The sequence below is a fragment of the Malania oleifera genome, chromosome 7 (assembly GCF_029873635.1).
Source record: "Malania oleifera isolate guangnan ecotype guangnan chromosome 7, ASM2987363v1, whole genome shotgun sequence".
Taxonomy (NCBI): domain Eukaryota; kingdom Viridiplantae; phylum Streptophyta; class Magnoliopsida; order Santalales; family Ximeniaceae; genus Malania; species Malania oleifera.
Genome location: NC_080423.1, coordinates 102,115,072 through 102,136,337, shown reverse-complemented (window position 1 = coordinate 102,136,337; position 21,266 = coordinate 102,115,072). Strand labels below are relative to the sequence as shown.

The 21,266-nt window shown below is 34.3% G+C and overlaps 1 protein-coding gene across 2 annotated transcripts; it reads left to right on the top strand.

Annotated features, from left to right (window-relative positions):
• Positions 1–1,744: 1,744 nt before the first annotated feature.
• LOC131160280 (polyadenylate-binding protein 2-like) lies at positions 1,745–19,646 on the top strand. Of its 2 annotated transcripts, none has more exons than XM_058115756.1 (6): positions 1,745–2,175; positions 2,257–2,359; positions 9,070–9,140; positions 17,871–18,062; positions 18,147–18,277; positions 19,160–19,646. In XM_058115756.1, exons 1-6 carry the CDS (start codon positions 2,053–2,055, stop codon positions 19,203–19,205), a joined length of 666 nt encoding a protein of 221 aa, XP_057971739.1. In that variant the 5' UTR covers positions 1,745–2,052; the 3' UTR covers positions 19,206–19,646. The 2 variants fall into 2 exon arrangements, with proteins under 2 accessions (XP_057971739.1, XP_057971738.1); XM_058115755.1 differs by having other exon boundaries at positions 1,847–2,175; positions 9,067–9,140.
• Positions 19,647–21,266: the final 1,620 nt, after the last annotated feature.

Genomic DNA, 21,266 nt, shown 5'->3' with positions numbered 1-21,266 from the left:
ACCTTATTTGCCTTGATTAGCAATTAGATTAACAAAAGTAATTAGGAAAAATTCTCTCAAATCTTTTGTACTTCTTTTGTTATATACTCAATATTCTGAGCATATTTTTTATACTCTCTTACATACTTATTAGCAAATATCATTTTGAAAAAGAGAATTCGTTTTTCTAGTTCTCCTAACTTGCAAATCAATTGTAAGGTGTAGGAAGATTTAATTGTGTTAATGTGCATCATTTCAAATCATTTCCTAAGCATTACTCTTGCATACTCATACATATTTGAAAAATCTTTTTGAGAGTTTTGCTTGATTGTTTATTTCTATAATATTTCGTATATAAATATTTGATTATAAATATTTAGCTTCTTAATCATTGCATTCAAATTGTAAGACTTGAGAGCTTGCATACTTTATTTAATAAATCTTTTGCAAGCTTTAACCCTAAGTATTTGTTGTGATTATGTTTGATAAAATATCTTAGTAATACTTGATTAGGGTTTTTGAGATAACCTTGAATATTTACTCGTTGAATATATTATCTTGAATTAAACTTTCAAGATCTCACTTTAGCATAAATACTATTATTTGTGAGTGCCTCGATTATTGTTTGTGCGTATTGGGGCATATTTGCTTAGTTGAGAAACATTTGAATTGTACGCAATTTTATATTCATTATTGTAATTTAGGCCTAGCCTGAGGTGGGTCTTCTCCGCCCTGTTAAGGAGAGGTTGTAAATGTTGAGTTCAGCCATGGTAATTTGACCTGATATTGTAAACGGTGTCGCTTCACTCGGTAAGCAAGCATTAGTGGAATCCTCGGACTTGTGAGCTGAGGTGGGGATGTAGGCAGTATTTGTCGAACCTCGATAACATATCGTGTGTCTACTTTTAATTTTCAGTACTTTATATTCATGTACATGTATGTTATATTTGGTATACCGTGAATGCTGCGCATAATTTAGTTACGCATATTATTTTTATCTGTGCAATTGATATGTGTTTAGAAAGATTTTAGGATATGTATTATTTGGTTTAACTTAGGAAAAAGTTTAAAATTCCAATTCACCCCCCTTCTTGGGAATACACCAATTCCAACAATATATATTTCTTGAAAGCTTAAAAGTCTTTACAAGTTACATCTATTTTTTAATTTATTTTCCTTCTACCAAAACAATCAATTTTATTGGGGTTCACATCATTTCAAACTTAAGGTGGCAAGTTTTAATTCATTTTATTTTATTTTTATGAATTTCGTCTTAGCTCACTATTTTTAAAAATTTTAAAATTCAGTTAGCATTTGGGAAAATTGACTAATAAAAAATTAAATTTAAGAACATAAATTTTAGATGTTCAATTTACATTCGTGAAGGTGTAGATGAAAAATAATACAAATTCTAAATTTTGAATTTTGTTTTATTTAAATTCTCAAAAATATTAGTCAAATACAATATATAATTTTCAAGTTTCCAAACAATGATTGAAATTTAAAAAGTACTAGAAAAATAACAAAATAAAGAATTTTTTATATATTTAATAATAAAAAAATAAAAAAATTTATCAAATTAGTTAATAAAAATTTAGTTCTATACATCATTATTATTTAAATTCTTAATTTTTAATTATTTTAAAATAATTTTATTTTCAATATTATTTAACATAAATATGAAAAATAATATAATTATAAAATTTAACGCAAATTTAAATTCAAATCTTTTTGATATAAGATGGTTTCATTTGACTTGAAAACAATAGAAGAAAAATATGAACCAAAAGGGCTGGTTCGGTTCGCTTCAGTTGGATTCTTCGGGTTACCTGTTATCAGTTGCAATCGTAAAATCGGGTTGAGAATTCGAAATAGCCCCTCCGGTTTACGATATTTACGATTTCACCGTCTCCTCCTCGCCCTCGATTGCAGACCAATATCAGGATGCCCGCTTCTCGTTGGTCGGGGACTCCTCGCTTCAAACCCTAATAAATCAGAGAGAGAGAGAGAGAGAGAGAGAGAGAGAGAGAGAGAGAGGGAGGGAGAGAGAGAAAGAGAGAGAGAGGGAGAGAGATGGATCATCCTCATGGTGAAGAGCAAGAACACGAAGTTTACGGAGGAGACATCCCCGACGAAGCAGAGATGGATGCCGACGTTGACATGTCTAGGGCCGAAGACGACGACTCTAACTCCAAGGTGCACTTATTTCCCTCTCTTCAGTCTTCCCGCACTCTCTTCCGTAGATTTGCGCTGATTTTTGCTTTTGATCCGATACAGGACTTGGAGGACATGAAGAGGCGGCTCAAGGAGATAGAAGAGGAAGCCGGTGCTCTTCGCGAAATGCAAGCCAAAGTGGAGAAGGAGATGGGTGCTGTACAAGGTGATTTCCTTTCTCATTGATGTCCTGAAAGAAACTCATTTTGTTCTCAAGAATTGAGATTTGTGATGTGTCTGCTTTCGTGGTGCTGTAAGAAAGAATTTTGGTGAGAGGAGGTATTAATCTGAAGTATACTGGGTCCATGTTTATGAGTGTTTTAGAGGCCATAAGTTTTGAAATTTGAATTTAATACTTTTTAGGACCTGAGAAAACCTGACACAGCTAACAGCACAAGTAGTAATGGTGGGGTTTTTAGGGACGTTCATGGCTTCTACGTTTTTATGTCTAAAATATTCGTATTTTCTCATTCTAACAAAACAACATTCAGTTTTTTGTCTTTCGTTTTTCGTTTCTCTTTTAACTTTTCTGTTTGAAACCTTAACTTTCATATGTACTTTAAACCTCCATCTCTCTCTCTCAATCTTAAAACCAGCAGGCTACCCTCTGATAGAAAAGGTTGTGTGTTTAGAGTACCTGAACAAGGAAGCAAGTTCTCAAGGTTCCAAAAACATGACTTTTCAGGTTAACTTTTTTTGGATCGAAATTAGATTCTGGACAGAAGCTGAAATTGGGGCTTTGGATGCTTAAGTGATGTTCTTGTGGCAACAGAAAGTTTAGGGCTTTGAATGGGGCTTAGGTTTATAAAGAAGCCCAAGCAACATAGGAACAAATTTACTCTAATTTCTCTAAATTAGACTCATAATTGGACCTTTTTTTAGGTTGTGCACAGAGAGCACTCACATCCAGTCCATAAGTAGAAATGCAGTACGACATGGAAGCCCTGTGCAATTTCCAGGCAGAATATCTTGGCTTTCAGAGTGGGCAAGGAACCATATACGCCCATAACTGAAAAAATCAAACCAAATGAAAAGAGACTCTTCGAATTCCCAATACATAGAATACTTATTAGAAAATCAAATCTTTTGTTTTTTCTTCTAATATTTATCTGCACAAATAGTTGTTACCCTATCAATCAGAATTTGTGATATGTTTTAACAGTATTCCAAAAAAGGAAATGCACATAAAAAAGAAAGCAAAAGAGGAGGGCAAGAAATAATTCGAAGAGGTTGACTGGTCAATAAGATTGTAAGAAAATGGTCAAAGCATTCCTTTTCCAGTAGTTTTCTTTTAAATTTTTTTATGGTGTCTTTTTTACTTGATTGTTTCTTTCAGCAACATTTTTTTGAATACAATTCAATTCATTTACTGATCGGGGGGATCTCAATGAAAATGCGCATTGTAGGAACCTAGGAGTTCAAATTGAATATCCAACATTCTTAATGTGTAGGATTCGGTACCTTCTGAATACAAAATTTGAGATACATCACACAAGTAAATTTTTTTATTTTTTGAATTTATCTGTAAGCTACTACACTTTGATGGTTTTGGTTAATTTATTGAATTGTGGTCAGCTAGAGTGGAACTTATAACACTAAGCATATGCCATATTTTAGTTGAGGTTCTTGATAATCCTTGCTTGGATTATGACCTATAACTTTTTTTTTAATTTAAATTTTTCTAGCTATTTTGCTTGTAATTTGTTTTGATTTATAATTTTTTCTAACTATTTCATTTGGAAAATTTGTTGGAGAATGAGACCTAGATGCATTTTCTTTTTTATTCTAATATTTTCTAACTATTTCACTTGGAAAATACTTTGAAGAAATTTTTAAATGGATTGTAATCTCTTTATGAATGGCTGTCATGTTTTTTCACACAATTTCTGGATAGGTTTGCCACATTATGAAACTTAAGGTGTAAATGAGGAAAACATATGGTCCTGTTTAATTTTGGAAATCAATTTTTATTTCCCATTTTAGTTTTCAAAGAAAGTACAAAAAAAGTTAGTTAATTTTTTATTTTACAACATTTATATAAAATAAATGAACAACAATAAAAATTTTTGGCACTATTTGCTTATGGAAATAGTTTTATTTTTCATTTCTGATTTTTAAAATAATTACAAAAATATTATCTTGTTTTCCAATTTTCCAAATATATATATAGAAAAGTTGGAAAACATCTTTTTATTATTTTTTTAGGGTTTCTATCTTTTAATTTGCATATGGGAGTACGAAATTCGGATCTTGGACTTTAATTTATGTGGATTATGTATAGAGTTTCTCCTGAGTTCCCCTCAAATCCAAATTCAAGCCCCACTATCCTTGATTCTAAAATGACCTTATATAAATTTTGGAAAATTAAAAGACAAGTTATCTTTCTTGTGATTATTTTAAAATGTAGAAATAAAAAATGAAAAGTGGTTTTGCACATTTAAACATACTCTTTATTTTCTATCTTTTCAATATGAATCTTGAAAGTTTAAAAATAAGCTAAAATTTTTATAATTCTTTGGAAAACTAAAATCTGGAAAATGTGATAAAATTTTCCACAAATAAATGTGTCCAAAACTTTTCTCTTTCGTATTTGTTGATACGAGATAAAACGAAGCTCTTCTTAACTCATAGTTGTTGACCCATGACGAGTTTCGTGGTTATTGCTCTGTTTTTAGCCTATCTATGGGAAATATGCCAAACTAGTTATTTTGGTTAACTTTGGCCCTAAAGTCCCATTTTTTTTTTTTTTTTCATGGCTTTCATTGTCAAATCATTTTTCATTTTTCCAGCTTCATATTTTTCATGCTTCTCTTTTGGAGTTTTGTTTTTTAAAAAATAAATATTTTAACTTGCATAAGGAATTGATGTTATGATCTTTGATTCTCAAATCAATGACTTTACTAATTTGTTGAAAAATCTCTCTCTCTCTCTCTAAAATAATGTTTAAGAGACCGTTTGGGATCATTATCAAAAGTTATGAAAATGAAAACCAAAAATCAAAACTGGCAACCTTTTTGGTTAATCTTTATAAAACTAAAACAAGTTAATAACTTTATTGAATGAATCTTATTTTTGGTATTGAATTAAATATATTTTTTTAAAAAACTTGATAATCAAGAGATTAATAGTTCTAATAGATTTAGATATCTTGGATCTATTATGCAAACGGAAGGGAAAATTAAAGAAGACGTATTACATAGAATTAAAACAAGTTGGGTTAAATAGAGGAGTGCGTCAGATGTGTTATGTGATTGTAGAACACCCTTAAAATTAAAAGGAAAGTTTTATAATATGGTTATGAGGTGCGCTATGCTTTATGGTTCATAATGTTGGACAACTAAGAAACAATATGTACAAAAAGTAAAAGTTGCTGAAATGTGAATGTTAAGGTGGATGAGTGATATTGTATTAAAAGATAAAATTAAAAATGAGCATATATGTAATAATTTAGGTATAGAACATATCGAAGACAAAATAAAGGAGGTGCGGTTTAGATAGTTTGAGCATTTGAAATGTAGACCTAGTAGAGCACTTGTAGGAGAGTTATTTATTGTTTCTGGCATGAAAAATGGTAGGAGTAAGCCGAAAATAACTTGGAATGAGGTAGTGAGGAAGAATTTAATAGCCCTTAACCTAATAGAGGAAAACACTCTTAATCGGATGAGATGGCGGAAAAGGATTCATGTAGCTGACCTCACCTAGTGAGACTAAAGGCCTGTTGAAGTTATTAAATAAAAATTTTAAAAATATGATTAAATACAAAAGATTACAAATTCAAAATATTATAATAATTGTTCAAATAATTTTAATTAATCATTATATTTAAAAAAAAAATTCGTTTTTTGGTGCTCCAAGACTATCTTAGTGCACGTGACAATAAAAAAATAGTTAAAATATTTTTTTGTGACTTGTATTTTTCTTCAAACTTTTAGTGATGTAGGATGGGAAAGGGTGGCCTAGTCTTACGGTTCAACCCTCACAAGCACATACACTCAATACACTTTAAAATTAAGAATTCAATTATCCGAATATAAACATCATAAATCATGCTATAGCTTACTTGTTATTGAATTTTTAAACGGTGTATGATGCTGTCCAGAAAATAAGTACCATGAGTTCTTTCACAAAGGAATCAAGTTAAATGCGGAAAGATGCTATTTCAATATTTCAAGAATAAAAGTCCTATGATTAGCACAACAATATTCCTAGAATTGATTTAAAACTAGCAAGTATCAATATTGCAATCTATGGATTCAAAGGGCTTATCAAATATGGAATTTCAGATTTCCAGCAAAGGCTTACAATATAAAATAAGGGTTCAAATAAGTGCTGAGATTACCAAGATAATTGTTTGGGACTTGATGTTGTTCAACACAAGTCTTAGACCATGCCAAAAAATTCCTTGGAACAAGCTTTGAAACACCGAGACAAATGTAGCAATGTAATGCAGGGGAAGTGGCCGTGTGGATGCGTTGGAGGATAGTTAGAACTCGTCTGAAGTTTTTCGTGCACACTTTGAAATATGGATATGTATGCAGCAAATGAAATGATGGATTGGTGGCCTTGGGGTGTAACTTGGTGATGGCCGTGTGGGTGATGAAGGGAAGTCGTGAAGGTGGGATAGGGATGGAGTCGCTAGATAGAATAGTGGTTTCTCACCACTTGATCTCCGAGGAGAATGATGTAGCCTCTCACTACACAATTACAAGGATTGTACAAAGTTTAACAAGTTTCACAAAGGAAATACCCTTTAATTCAATATCAATACTTTTTTCTCTCTCTACATAGTTCTTACAATGAAAGGGTATATATATAGCTAGCATGGGGGGACAAAGCATTAATTAGCTTTAGCTAGCATGGGGGACAAAGACATTAAACAACTAACAATTCCCACACAAGCATGGGAGGCACAAATAATAAAGACACCAACTTACTAGACACATTAATTACTCTTATAAGTTACTAACAAAATAAATGCTCCAACTTTCTAGACACAATAAATACTAAGCACAACTTACTAATACTCCAACTCACTAGACATACTCACACAATTTCCTAACATACACATGCAAGCAAGAAAGTTGTTTTGCAAGATTACTAATTAAATGCAAACAAAAGTCAATGGGAGGCCCAATTTGTGTAGGCCCAATGGAGCTGTGCGGGGCCCACAAGATCGTGGGGGCTTACATGGGTCTTGAACTCGGACTTGCTTCGGCATCTCTACTCGTGTCTTTCTGAAAAGTCTTTAAAACTAGTCTTCAAATAATCCATTCAAAATCTACAAATAATTATGAACCGATGAGGACATTGGGAGGTCGTCCACGTGTCATCATGTCGGCAAAGGAAATGTGAACATCAGGGGTTCGTCCACATGTCAGCATATCAGCAAAGGAAATGTGGACATCGGGAGGCCATCCATGTGTCACAACATCTAAAAATGACATAGGTAGGGCATGCCGATCCCTATCATTTAGAAATTTATAAATATATTTATTTTGATTTTACTTTAAATTCACATGGTCATTTTATTTTAATTCTAATAAAAAATTATGTGTTATATGAATGATTTGATCCACAAAAGTTGACAAATAATGATAAAATCTGGTTTTCGGTCTTTTTGGAAACAGCTGAAAACTGCAATAGTAACAGAAAGCTAGCAATGTAAATAAATGTGTTACATAAGTTGTTTCTTTACTACTGAAATGGAAACTAAAAACAAAAAATTGAAATGTTACGGAACACGCCCTAACCTTCCCTTTTTTGTGTGTGTGTGACAATCACGTCTACTTTCTTTGTCACTTATAAAATATTAGTAATTTTCTCTAAAGCTTACTATATTAGGGTCCTGTTTTCTATCAGCTGATCATTGAATTTGGTGATAGTATTAATGACTGGTGTTTTAATGACACTAATACACCACTTGACTTTTTGGACAGTGAAGTAAAAAGTTTGTTATTGAATTGGGCTGAGTATATAAGAGTCATATCAAATACATTATTGATGGTCAGCAATCATTATGGACAGTGTTGACATTCCGAGAAATCCTAAATTGATCATATACCTTTAGTGGTTACTTGTTATAGGTCCATATTTTTCTGTTTTTTGTTTGTGTTTGTTGGGGTGGTGGTGGTGGTGGTGAGTGGGTGTTGTAGGATTCTTCCAAATGATGGTTTCATATCATCAAATGCTGTGCGAGTAAAAGAAGTATTTTGTTTATCTACTTGTTTTCCAAAGGGTGTCCAAGTGCTTTTATTTCTTTGATTATGCTGATCTGGATGCTGATTTTATGGTGGACTGCATCTTGAATTTTGTAATTGTAGTTAAGGAAGGCTAGCCGACCCCACTTAGTGGGACTAAGGCTTGGTTTTGTTGTTGTTGTTAGTTAAGGAAGGCAAAAAGAACCAACAATGGAAAAAATAGAATGGAGCTAGAAAATGGATATTTTTCTTTTACTTTATTTTCTAAAAATGGACAGTGGAAAATTGGTGGAAGAACTAAGTAGTTTATATGAAATTAAAGAAAAAAGGAGAGGAGTATGGCTTTCTGTTGTTTTAGTTTGGGTCCATCACATTATATTTATTTACTAACGAATTTCAGTATACGTTGCAGTCAACTGAAAAAATTCAACTCATTATTTCTCATTTTGATTGTGTTTGTCATTGATATTTGCAAATCATTGTTTTTTTAAGGTTTGACCTATAGACTTATATGAGAATAGCTTCTCTGCTCTTGTAAAACTATTTGTTTTATCCCAACTGTACATGTTATTGCAAATCTATCATTGCCTTGTTTTTCATTATGAAGCTGTGATTTATTAGCTATTGTCATCCTTTTTAATTAATTAGTTTTTTGTTTTCTTCTATATATTATAAGAAGATTCTTCCAGCGCTTCTGCAACTCAAGCTGAAAAGGAGGAGGTGGATTCACGTTCAATTTATGTTGGTAATGTGAGGTTTAACAATCCCTTGTGTTGTCCAATTTGTAATAGCCAATATTATTATTATAGTAGACTTAAAAATATCATTGTAATAGATAGTTGTAGACTTGCAGTAGTATGTATTTTTACAAGTCTTCTGTCATCATTCATCTTATTATTCTGTAGGATTTAGAAGTATTTGAGATGTTCAATATGAATATTGATTTTCTGGAGAATGTAACTATGGATAAAAGAAAATTATGGTTCAACTTAAATCATTAAAAAAATAGAGAGAATTTCACTGGAAATTATTCTTCTTCATAAGTTGGTTCTTTGACTGCACCCTAGCCTTTTCCTTTTACCCTTTTTATTTCCTTAATTTGGAAGTCAGAACAGGTGCGTGGCTGTGTCTAAAGGTTTATTGGTTATTTTTTTACCTTTTGTGTTTAATCTGTAAATTGTACTTTCATTTCATTATTCATTCTGTTTTTGCTGTTTTCTGGGTGCCGAATGAAGTTGGTGAGCATCTTTTTTAATGAGCAAGCATGGGGCCATTGGACAAGTGGTTTGATAGCATGAGCACGCACATATGCGTGCACATGCATGTTTATGACTATGTTGTCAAAAACTTAGGAGAGAATGGCAGGATACAGATACACACCCCATTAAGTTTTAAAAAGCATGGGTCTAACCTGTTATGAGGGAAACTTTTTTGATTTACTGTATTCTTGTTGACACTGATGTTATTTTAATTAGCTTCACCGTGGGTTTTGTTAAAAATGTATTGTACTTGCTATGAGATATAAGCCATGTTTTTGCAAAATTGACTGTGTTGTGATTGAATTATTGTCAAAAATGGACATGATCACAGCTTCAGTTTTTGTCAGTGCCAAGAAGCATAGGCGAGCCTTGATGATGACTAAAAGGTGGCAGAGGATGCCCATGTCACATGTGGGTGCTGTTTTTGCCAAAAAGAATCACAAGTCTCTCTCTTAATAACTTTTTTACCAGAAAAAGAAAAAAACAATATACAAATTTGTGTCAAGTATGACAAATTAGATGTAGTTTATAATTGACCAAACCACTATAAAATTGTTTGTGCCTTTCTAAGTTACTAAGTTACTAAGTTGATCAAATGTTAGGCCCAGGTTATAACTATAAATTGAATATCAAAAACTGAATATCACTAATGTACAATTTATAGTTAGAAATTGAATATCAAAAACTGAATATCAAAAACACTTTTTGAAATTGAATATCAAATGTTAGGCCCAGGTTTTTAAAGTAAATTTGTTTCCAATAGCAGAATTAGTTCCAAGAACTTTTCTTGATTCAAAGGTCATTGCCTTAGCTGTGCATCATATTCATTTTAAGCAAACCCTTTTTTGAACCAGTACATATTCAGTGAATAGGCACATAAAGATTCGATAATGTATATTAATCGTCAATTTTCTTTGTTGCTCATGTTTTATCAATTGATCATAATAATTGATAATTTAAATTGAATACATCTCAAAGAAAGCTCGACCGGAAATTCATCTCATATGATCAGTACCCAATGTGTCTCTAGATGCATCTATTGATGCATCTTTTAGATGCGTCTCATACTGTGTTTTACAGATGTATCTAATGATGCATCTGTTTGATACGTCTGATGATGCATCTGCTAGTTCAAAGCTTAAGTAACTAATTTGGAGTTTTGTCAATCATCAAAATATAGTTCCAACAAATGGGTTGTTTGTTGCTGAAGCCATACCCCTAGTAACATGCTGCTGAAGGGTGTTTTTATTTTATTTAATAGTTCCTGTTCTTGTTATCAGTATATCTTAAGAATAAATTAATAAGCATATAAAATTATAACTTTCCACTACCTTATATCATTCAGAATTACTAGAATGAAGTTTATTCCAATGGGGAGCCCACATCATTTTCTATTTTCCTGTGCTATTGTTCATAGTTTATTGTTATATTTTCGTATTTGGCTTATTGATTAATTTTATGTTCTTTTGTTTTCACTTGCCGTATGCTTGTTTCTTTGTTTCTTTCATTCATCGTTGCTACTGTTGTATAGTTTATCCATTTGAGTTCTTTTGTGCTTGCTATCATTGTTATATTGTGATTATGTACTTTTTATAATTAGATCTAGATTTCAAAATTTTTTTTCAGTTGTAATTATCCTCATTCTTCACTCTATAAACAGAGGCTTCAAACTATGTTCAAGCCTCAGTTTTCACTTCATGTTGCCCACAAATTTTTCTGTCAAAAATAAACCTGGATGCATGATGGTACTAATGTATGTTGCATAATGTTGCTTTATCCATGGACAAACATTCCATCATGTGTCATGTTATTCTCACATATTGATATGGTGACTGATGAGAAAGTTTGTTTTGTGGGGATTTGTGGGAAGGGGTTGTTTCCTTTTCTCTAGCTTCTTGATGCTTTTGTTGTCTTTCCAAACTCTTAACATGATTTCATTTCTAGCATCATTGTCAATAATAAGAGTGATGCTTTTCAGAATCTTTTTCATTTTAAGAGGAGCTTGATTGAGAGGGAGACTGCTGTCTTTAGTTTGTACTAGGCTTTGCTTGTCTCATTTCAGTTTCCTTTCCCAGTCAAGAGAGAAATTATAGTTCTTCCATTGACGCCATTGACGTGTATCTCACATTTATAGCTCGCAGTAGATACCATTTTCTTCTTATTGGAGGATGTCAGTAGTTTCTCTACTATGTTAATCATCTTGCTGGTGTTTGAAAAAGTGTTATGGTTAAGAATAAACTTTTCCAAGTGTGTGATTGTGGGAATTGGTATTGATTTGAGTATTACCCTTACAACCTTTCTTCCTTTGCTAAGGTAGCAGGTTGTGGTGTTTTAAGTTGGCCCATTACTTATTTAGATGTCCCTTTAGGTGGTAATCCCATTACATTTTCTTTTTGGGATCCAATCTATGAGAGAGTTGCTAGGAGACTGGATGAATGGAAAGGAGCTTTATTTTAGGTTGTATTACTCTAATCCATGCATGTCTTTCTTCCATTTTATTGTATTATTTGTCCTTTTAAGATTCATGTGAGAGTGGTGTAGAGATTAAAGAAATTGATCAGGATTTCTTGTGGTTGTGAGTTGGTGAGACGTGGGAGACTCTGATTAGAGATCACCTTGTAAGGTGGGAGACTCTGATTAGATCTAAGAGGGAGGGAGATTTGGATCTAGGTAATTGGTGTCCAAAAACATTTCCTTGGTGGTGAAGTGGTTGTGAGATTTCCCTTAGAGGTAACTTTCTTTGGCATAGGGTCACTTGTAGTAAATTTGGACATAAATGGGATGGGTATGATGCTAAGTTGGAGTTAATACGAGTTCTAGGAAATTTGTGTCTAAGATTATCATATATATATTTTCACTATTGTTCAGTATAAAGTTGTTATTGGGGAGGCTCCTTTGGCTTGAGTGCACTCTTGTCTTTTTTGGTTATCTACTCTTTTGATACTCTTATTCCTGGTTTCCTTCTCCTGAAGGGAGGTGGCCTGGTGGGTAGCCATGGGATTTTCATTTAAAGAGGAACAGTAATGAGAGAGAGACTAATGATTTTTCCCTTTGTGAAATGTGCTCGATTCTTTTCGTATTCTTTTGTGGAGTGATGGAACAATTTGGAGTCTTGATTCTTTAGGGACAATCCTTGCAAGTCCTTTCCGATGTAGGACGGGAAGTTGGTAGTTGGATGGATCTTTTTTAAACCCAATTTGGGATTCAATTTCAAAGATTAGTGTTAAGGGATGGTTGGATCCTTGCCCAAATGATTTAGTTAATTAGTAGTTATTAATTGTTTAGTTTAATTTGTTGCTATGGTTATGCAAAATTTTGGGGTTCAATTTCTTCCATCTTTAGGGTTTTATTTGTAACATTCTTGTAATTTAGGCTTTCTTATAAATTTTTTTTTTGGGGGGGGGGGGGTGTTGGAAGCCACATAAAAAGTCAGTTTTTTTCTTTTTTGAATTTGTGGAAGTTGAGATGACACCCCCCACCCAAAAAAAAAAAAAAGAAACAACAAACTTGTTTCTTCTTCCTCGACCTCTCTCCTTCCCTTTCTTCCTTCTTACCTTATCCTCTTTCTTCCTATTTTCCCTTGGGCAGTATTCTTTATCGCTGTTCGGCATCATTTGGTATCAGAGCAGATAGCCAGATATTGATTGGTGCGCTTCTATTGCCAAACAGAGCCCCTTCTATCCGACTCCATGTCCTCCATTTTTCAGTGCTTCGATTGTTGCATCTTAACTGTTTGCAATAACCAGAACCTGTCATAGATACTTCAATCAACCCACACGGCATAAGCTGAATCAGAAATCACAGGAAATCCCTCATGCATTGAAGAACTTTTCATTGCTGGAATAGTCAGAAATTATAGCCCCTGCCCCTTTCTGTGAACACCACAATGCTGGCAGTGATTTGCGTACTTCCATCAACAGTAGATACGAAAAAAAAAACTCCATAGCCTTCCCAAAATTTTGTTGCCACCCAGACATTTTTGTCAGTTTTTCACTTTTCCTAGAGTTATTTTGATACAGCAGCAGCAGCAGCAGCAGTGGGTTTGTCATCCCCAATCGACCTTCGCACTGAAACCACCACTGGAGGGTTGCTGCTGGCGGCTAAGGACTTGCAAGCATGTGGGAACATTCCTCCTCTTCTGCTACTTCCAGAACCACGAGAAAGGAATTAGAGCCATGATATTTTTGATTTTCCTTTTTTATATTTTGAAGCTGTTTTGTAGAAAATCAATCCTACTTTGATGCATATTATGTATGGGCCAATGGAACTGGCAGCATGAAGAATCAGATTTATTGATGCATTTTATGAGTTGTTTATAGGAATCTGTTTAATTTCTATGAGATATTCTAGAACAAAGGTGAAATTGAGAACTTGGGAGTCCGGGTTGAGAAAATTTCATGAGTTGATTGAGATTACTGGCTAAACATGGTGGCTAATTTTGTCTTATCTTTAAAAGTGAAGTTGTTGTTTAGTATACATGGAAATTACTTTGACGACTATTACTGGTACTTAGAATAGGCTAACAACTGAAGTTGCAGCCTTGGGTAAGGGGCCATGTGATTTTCTTATCAGCAGGAGAATGGCACAATTGCTGTTGTTCCCCATGCTGGGGTTGTGTGAAGACAGATTTTAATGGTCCTCATGATTGATCGAATTTGGTGGGTCAAATTGTAGATCTTTAGAAAGAGGAGACATGGTGAAATCCGAACAAGGAATGAGATGAAGTGAGCCATGCAGGAACAAATTGTAATTGTTTACTGTGACTACTGACCAAGTACCTGCAGTGTTCAACAGTAGCAGATTACACTTGTAGGTTCTATCATTTGGCTGCTTGTGCTAACATAGAGTGGAAAGAGGATGTGATGATTGCTTTATAAATGGAAGGATTGAAGCCAGCTACTCACTCCAAGTTTGCTGCATGTCGTCTCATTACATTTAGGGATCCTACACAGATTGACACTTACACAGAGGAGGATATGCAACCTAATCCTCTTAGCGTTTGGTTGGCGTTTTGGTTTGAGAAGACTACTGGGGGAATCTGCAAGTGAAGTTTAATAGTTGGGTAAAGGAGCTCTGACTACTAATCCATAAGACTCTAGATCACTTCAGAACAGCAACTAAGGTCCCAATAGCATTAAAGTGTTTCAAATGTTAAGGTTTTGAGCATTGAGTTGCACAATGTCCTAACTAAGCAGTGGCAAGTGTGGGGAAAAGAAGAAGAAGATGATGCCATCCTAGTGATGAAGTGGAGTCAAAAGTCCCAAATGACTTGGATGAAGATGGCAAAGTGGGAACTTGTTAGTGCTTCGGCCTATCCTCCCTTCTCATAATGTTGAAGTAAAGACCAGTGATGAACAAACATTTTTCAGACAAAATTTAGTTTTTGAAGAAGCTTTGAGGAAGTTAAATTTAAAGGTGGAACCACATCCTGATCAATGCAAGATTGTTTGGGTGAACAACACCAACTTGAAGTTCGATGATTGTTGCTTGCTTACCTGCGAGAGTGGCAGATTCAGCACTACCCAAACACAAGAATCTGCAAGTGAAGTTTAATAGTTGGGTAAAGGAGCTCTGACTACTAATCCATAAGACTCTAGATCACTTCAGAACAGCAACTAAGGTCCCAATAGCATTAAAGTGTTTCAAATGTTAAGGTTTTGAGCATTGAGTTGCACAATGTCCTAACTAAGCAGTGGCAAGTGTGGGGAAAAGAAGAAGAAGATGATGCCATCCTAGTGATGAAGTGGAGTCAAAAGTCCCAAATGACTTATATGAAGATGGCAAAGTGGGAACTTGTTAGTGCTTCGGCCTATCCTCCCTTCGCATAATGTTGAAGTAAAGACCGGTGATGAACAAACATTTTTCAGACAAAATGTAGTTTTTGAAGAAGCTTTGAGGAAGTTAAATTTAAAGGTGGAACCACATCCTGATCAATGCAAGATTGCTTGGGTGAACAACACCAACTTGAAGTTCGATGATTGTTGCTTGCTTACCTGCGAGAGTGGCAGATTCAGCACTACCCAAACACAAGAAGCATCAATTACCAAGGGGCACTCACTCTGCAGTGTAGGGTGATTTCCTTTTGTGGTATGTACGGGGGTGGCGTTCTTTTTAATGCCCTTGAATGAGTTTTTCTTTATTGATAAAGAAAGGTACTTTAAGGTAGTGTCAATTGCGGAAGCTTGCAGTGTCATATCCTTTCTCTCAGGACTTGTTATATCCTTTGGGTGTCCATGATTGTTTGATAGGAGGGTTAATTTTGATGTTTATGAAAATTCGTACATTCTCCATTTACAAGACATGGTATAAGTTGATGTTGTCTTGAGCTCTTCCACTAACTAAATTGAAGGGCATCACATGTTACTTCTTTATGAAGCAAGATGGCTCCTCTCATGGTGATGGACTCCTTGGTGCTTTCGGTTAAGTTCTTTTTAGCAGGAGGGAATCAATGTATGATGATAGGAAGCAGGTAATTGGATGATCATTTTGATCCAAATTGGAGATTGGTTTCAAATAATATGGTCAAAGATTGTTGAATTCTAATCCAATTAGGCTTATGCATATGTTGGATTTATTTGTAATTTCTTGTATAATTAGGGGTTTATTTGTAATTTCTTGTAATTTGAATAAAGTGCAAAAAAAATTCCTTATATTCTTTCATTTGTAAATGTAAAAAGTTCCTTTGCAGATAAAGGCTTTTACTTGGAATGTGATCCTTAAGAAAATCAATACTAACTTGCTGAACTGAGGACCATATAAGGTCCTGTCGCTAGATGTTTGTACCGTGTGTCCTTTTCCATTTGAGTGGGGAAACTTGTTCATGTTTGTTCTAATCTATATGTTTCCTTGGATTCTTTGGAATAATCTGTTTAGAATTTTGGACTTGTCCCTCATCTTTGGAGGAAATTTGTGATATTAATTTTAGAGGTTTTGGAAGGGGGAAAGAGAGGGAAGAATTGTGGCTTTGCTCCATTCTTGCCATCATTTGGTGTATTTGGTTGGAGAGGCTGGTTGGAGAGGCATGGAAAATTTTGAAGGAGCAGAGTGCTTTTCTTGCATCGCTTCGGTGCTCTTTGAATGGTTTGGTTAGGCATGTTACTCTAGAAGTTCTTCAGTTGGATTGGATTGCCTCATGTCAGAGACCAAAGTTTCCTAGCACTTGGAAAGTTCGTGGGCACTTCAGTCAATATTCACTTGATCAAGCTCGCATGCATGAGCATTACATAAGCCACTTGAACCATGGTGGAGCCAATGGTTCTTGGATCATTGACCTTTATTTCGTGGATACATCATTCTCTACCCACTTCATAAGAATACTACATTATGAGGGACTTACAGACTAATCTCTCTAGCTGTTCCATCATCTTTCGTAAATTCTTGTGGCAGGACTGAGGTTTGCTTGTATTGATCGCAGCCTATTGATTGGCCCTGGACATACCTACATGGTAGTTAACCAAAAGTCATGACTAGAATGATGGGAGTTTGCAAGGTTAATTTCCTTACCCGGAGGCATTGTTGGTCTGAGGACCCATTGGTCGGTCAGAAGGTAAATGCCCAGAGTCAACTGCTGGTGGTTCAGTCAGTTAACCAGATCTTATTGAATCAGCTGATCTCTTTCCTGTTGGAGGAAGTTAATCTGTAAGCACTGTTAGTTCTGTTACATTAATGGGTGGGAGTCTTTGGGTAATTTTTCAATTATCTGCTGTTGATTTTATATCCTGTGTCATTCATTCCCCAGTTTGGAAAGCTAGCAGCCGTCCAATTATCCAACCCCTACTGTGGGAAGTCTGCTTTGCTGCTTTCTGCCAGAGTGAGGGGTTGAAAAGAATTTGCACACCTTTCCTTTACTACAGTGAATGACCCACTACTGGAAGTCTGGAACTATGCTATCACTGGGTGGGACTACACCACTACTGGGAGAGGCTGGCTTAGTTTTTCTGGGAGGCCCCTAAGAACTTCCTTAATTGAAGAAATAATTGCTATGGCTTGAAGGAGTGCGTTTGTTGTAGGATTAGATTTAATTTAGTTTGCTGATTACAATTCAATTTCTTTGGCTGGTTGCATGCAATCATAATTGGTTTTTCGTTTTTTGTATTTTGTAAGTAGGTCATGTATTCCTACTCTACTTGTCATTGGGCATATACATCCACACATGCTTTCTGTATATTGGCAATGTTGACTGAGTGCATTAATATTTTGCATTTTAATTCTTCGACTTCAGGTAGACTATGCATGTACCCCTGAGGAAGTCCAGCAGCATTTCCAATCCTGTGGAACTGTGAACAGAGTGACAATTTTGACAGACAAATTTGGTCAACCAAAAGGATTTGCTTATGTTGAGTTTGTTGAAATTGAGGCTGTTCAGAATGCTATCCTGTTAAATGAATCTGAATTGCACGGTCGACAATTGAAGGTTTCCTTATTTAAATTTGTGGTAGATTATTAGTCTGTGATTTTGTTTCTCTGATTTAAGTGGTAGCTATTGGTTTATGTGCAGGTTTCTGCTAAGCGAACTAACATTCCTGGAATGAAACAGTATCGAGGGAGGCGACCTAATCCATATTTAGGTTTTCGATCTCGAAGGCCCTTCATGCCCAGCCCCCAATTTTATGCTCCATATGGTTATGGGTAAGCTTGGATTCACACCTTTCTTTGTTGCTTGGAAGAGAAAGAAGTGAAAAAAATTGGAATATTATGAATTAGGTTTGGTGTGTCATTGTAATAGGATTCCTAGTTCTGGCATCCTGTATCTTTTCACTATCAGAGCATTTGCATGTTGGGTTTATTCTCCTTGCGAGGGAGTATTAGAAGGAAGAATGATTTAGTGTTATACCAGTGGATACCATGTCATTGAAGGATGGTGTCGTTATCACCTTTAGCGTAACTATCATCTTCAATTGAGAAATATTGGGTGGTACTGCATGGTATCAACCACGACAATGATGTGGTACCTAGTACCAAATATTTTCTCCTGCTTTTGAATTATTAGATCATAAATGATATAATACAATGTCATATGATTTGCTTGGAGGTTGCGTGGGGTCCTGATTAATCCTAACTGAACCAATGTGAAACTTGGGCCTGGAGCTTGGTTCATCCTTAACTGAACCAATGTGGACCCATCTTTTCTGTTTGGATGGTCAGTTTGAGTAGGAATGAGCAATTAGGGCTCAGAATGGTTCTTATTACTTCATACTGCTAGTACTGTCCAAACTGATCAGGGGACCAAACCCAACTGCCGGTTCTGCTGTTGCTTCTCTCCATAATTTATATCACTGCATACTGTGCATCACGGTTCGAGGTGTGGAAATGGCCTCTTGCAAAAATGCAAGGTAAGGCTGTGTACTATAGACCCATTGTAATCTGCCCCTTCTCTGGACCTTGCATATGTGGCAGCTTTATGCACGGGGCCTGCTTTTATTTTTATTTTAAAAAATTCTTGTCTTAGCTTGTTGCATTTGCTGTTATGCCTTAATGTTGAATGATCTGATATGAAATTTTCTTGTACAGAAGGGTTCCAAGGTTCAGGAGGCCCATGCGATATAGACCATATTAATGATTGGGTGAAGTTGGGAGAAGACAATTCCTTTTATAGACTCTTTATCATAGTGGCCATTACCATTTATTTCTGTAATAGAGAGGGAAAGAACTTTGTACCATTATTTGCATGCCAAGTGCCAGCTTTGATTTTCCGCTTCGCAGGAGTGGGAGATTTTATGCCCTCTATTTGAGTGCATATTACTCTTGGAAGAAAAAAAAAGAGGGCAGATATCTAGATGTTGTAGCCAACATAACTTCGATGTATTCATAGGATTCTGTCATAGTTCAGTAATTTGGTTTCCTAAGTGTTTGAATTTTTAGAAGTGGCCAATTTATTTTTGATTCTAGCCATGTGTTTGGGGTTCTGAGATTTTGGATTGAATTTGTATAATTTGAATCTTAAATTTAAATTTGTATGAAAATTTAGGCAAAATAAATCTATATAGTTTTTATCAAATCTAAAACTTGAAATTTATGTTTTCATTTACACTTCGAGTTAAGTTGTATTTGGTTTGCAAGATGGTTGAGTGATTATAATATAAGAATTTGGTAGTTTGTAAGAGAAAATTTCTCATTTTAAAGTAAATGGTAATGCATAATTTTTTTGTTCATCTCTAAGGTGGAGTCAACAAGGACTATTCTCAACTGTCATGAGAATGTTTGTTCTTACCTGTTCGTGGTGGATGGATGGATGGATGGAATGACACAAATGTGTGCATAATTGATTTGTATATTTTTTAATTATTATGTATCTGTAGAAATTTTGATGTCTCGTCTTATTTCTATTCTTTGAGTAGACATTTGGTGAATCAAATTTAAGCTTGTTGATTTATTGCTCACTTTACCTGCACTTGGAATTGGGAGCGTGAAATTTAGGTCTTAAATTTGGATTTGTATAGATTTGAATAAAATTTAATGTTAAATTATATTAAATTTCTTTTAAATTCATACAAATTTAAATTTTGTCTTACTCTCAAGTTCCAAATACCGAGCCAAGGCAAGGGGTATAGGTTTAGTTAGTTGGCCTCTTGGTCTCTCAAAATAGGAGGAATAAAATATATGGAAAGAGTTGAAACTCAAATTGAGTGATATTGGCCACTCTTAATTGTGTTAATTTTGTATTTATTTTTGGGGATGTGAACATTTTTAGAGGGCTATATTTTAGATTAGTCATTTTATGTGTCAGAATTGATTTACTTTGAATGGAATGTATTTTTTTTTTCCCTAAATGTTTAATCATCAAGGAAATTGAGAGGAAAATATGAAATATAAAGTAACTCAATGAAACAAAATTTTTAATACATTATTAAAAGTTAATGCTTGTTTACGTTGTTTTTATTTGTTTTGTTTTTTATTGGGTCTAGCAAGCAAAGGTACAGGTAATGACAAATATTGTAATTTTTTTATTTCTGTTGTTGACTTTTTGATTATTGGCGGACTGAAAAAAAAAAATTTTAGGGCTTTCAGATGTTGTGTCATTGTATTTTAAGATTTAGAATTCAGTTAGAGTTTATATTTATAATTTTAATTAAAATAAAAATATTCATAAAATATTAAAAATGTGAGAAAATAAGACATTTAAAAAGTTTTTTTTTTTTTTTGTACAATTTTTAAAAACTGTTACGTATGATAAATAAGATTGTTCTTGAAGTACCAAAAGAGAGCTTTCGAATATAATAAATAGGTAAAATAATTACAATTTATTTTATTTTTCACCATGACATTTTTTTAATGTGTGTGCATATGCATTTTTTGAAAAATATTTCGTAATTTTTGATGGGTGGTTATGATTGAAACTTAGTGAGAATTGTACACAATTAAATTCAATTAATTTCAATGATAATCTGAAACAAAATATAGAGAACTCTCAAATACAATTTCTCTTTTCTCACTGGTTATTCACTCTCTCTACACCACATATTACATTACACACACACACACACATATCTATTTATAGCAAAACATCTGACAATAAGTGAAGATTATAATCAGCAGTGGTGGCTGGAGTTGGTGGGGTTTGGTGAGATTGCTGCTGACTCCAGCGCAAATTCAAGAGAGGTGGGCTGCCGGTCATCTC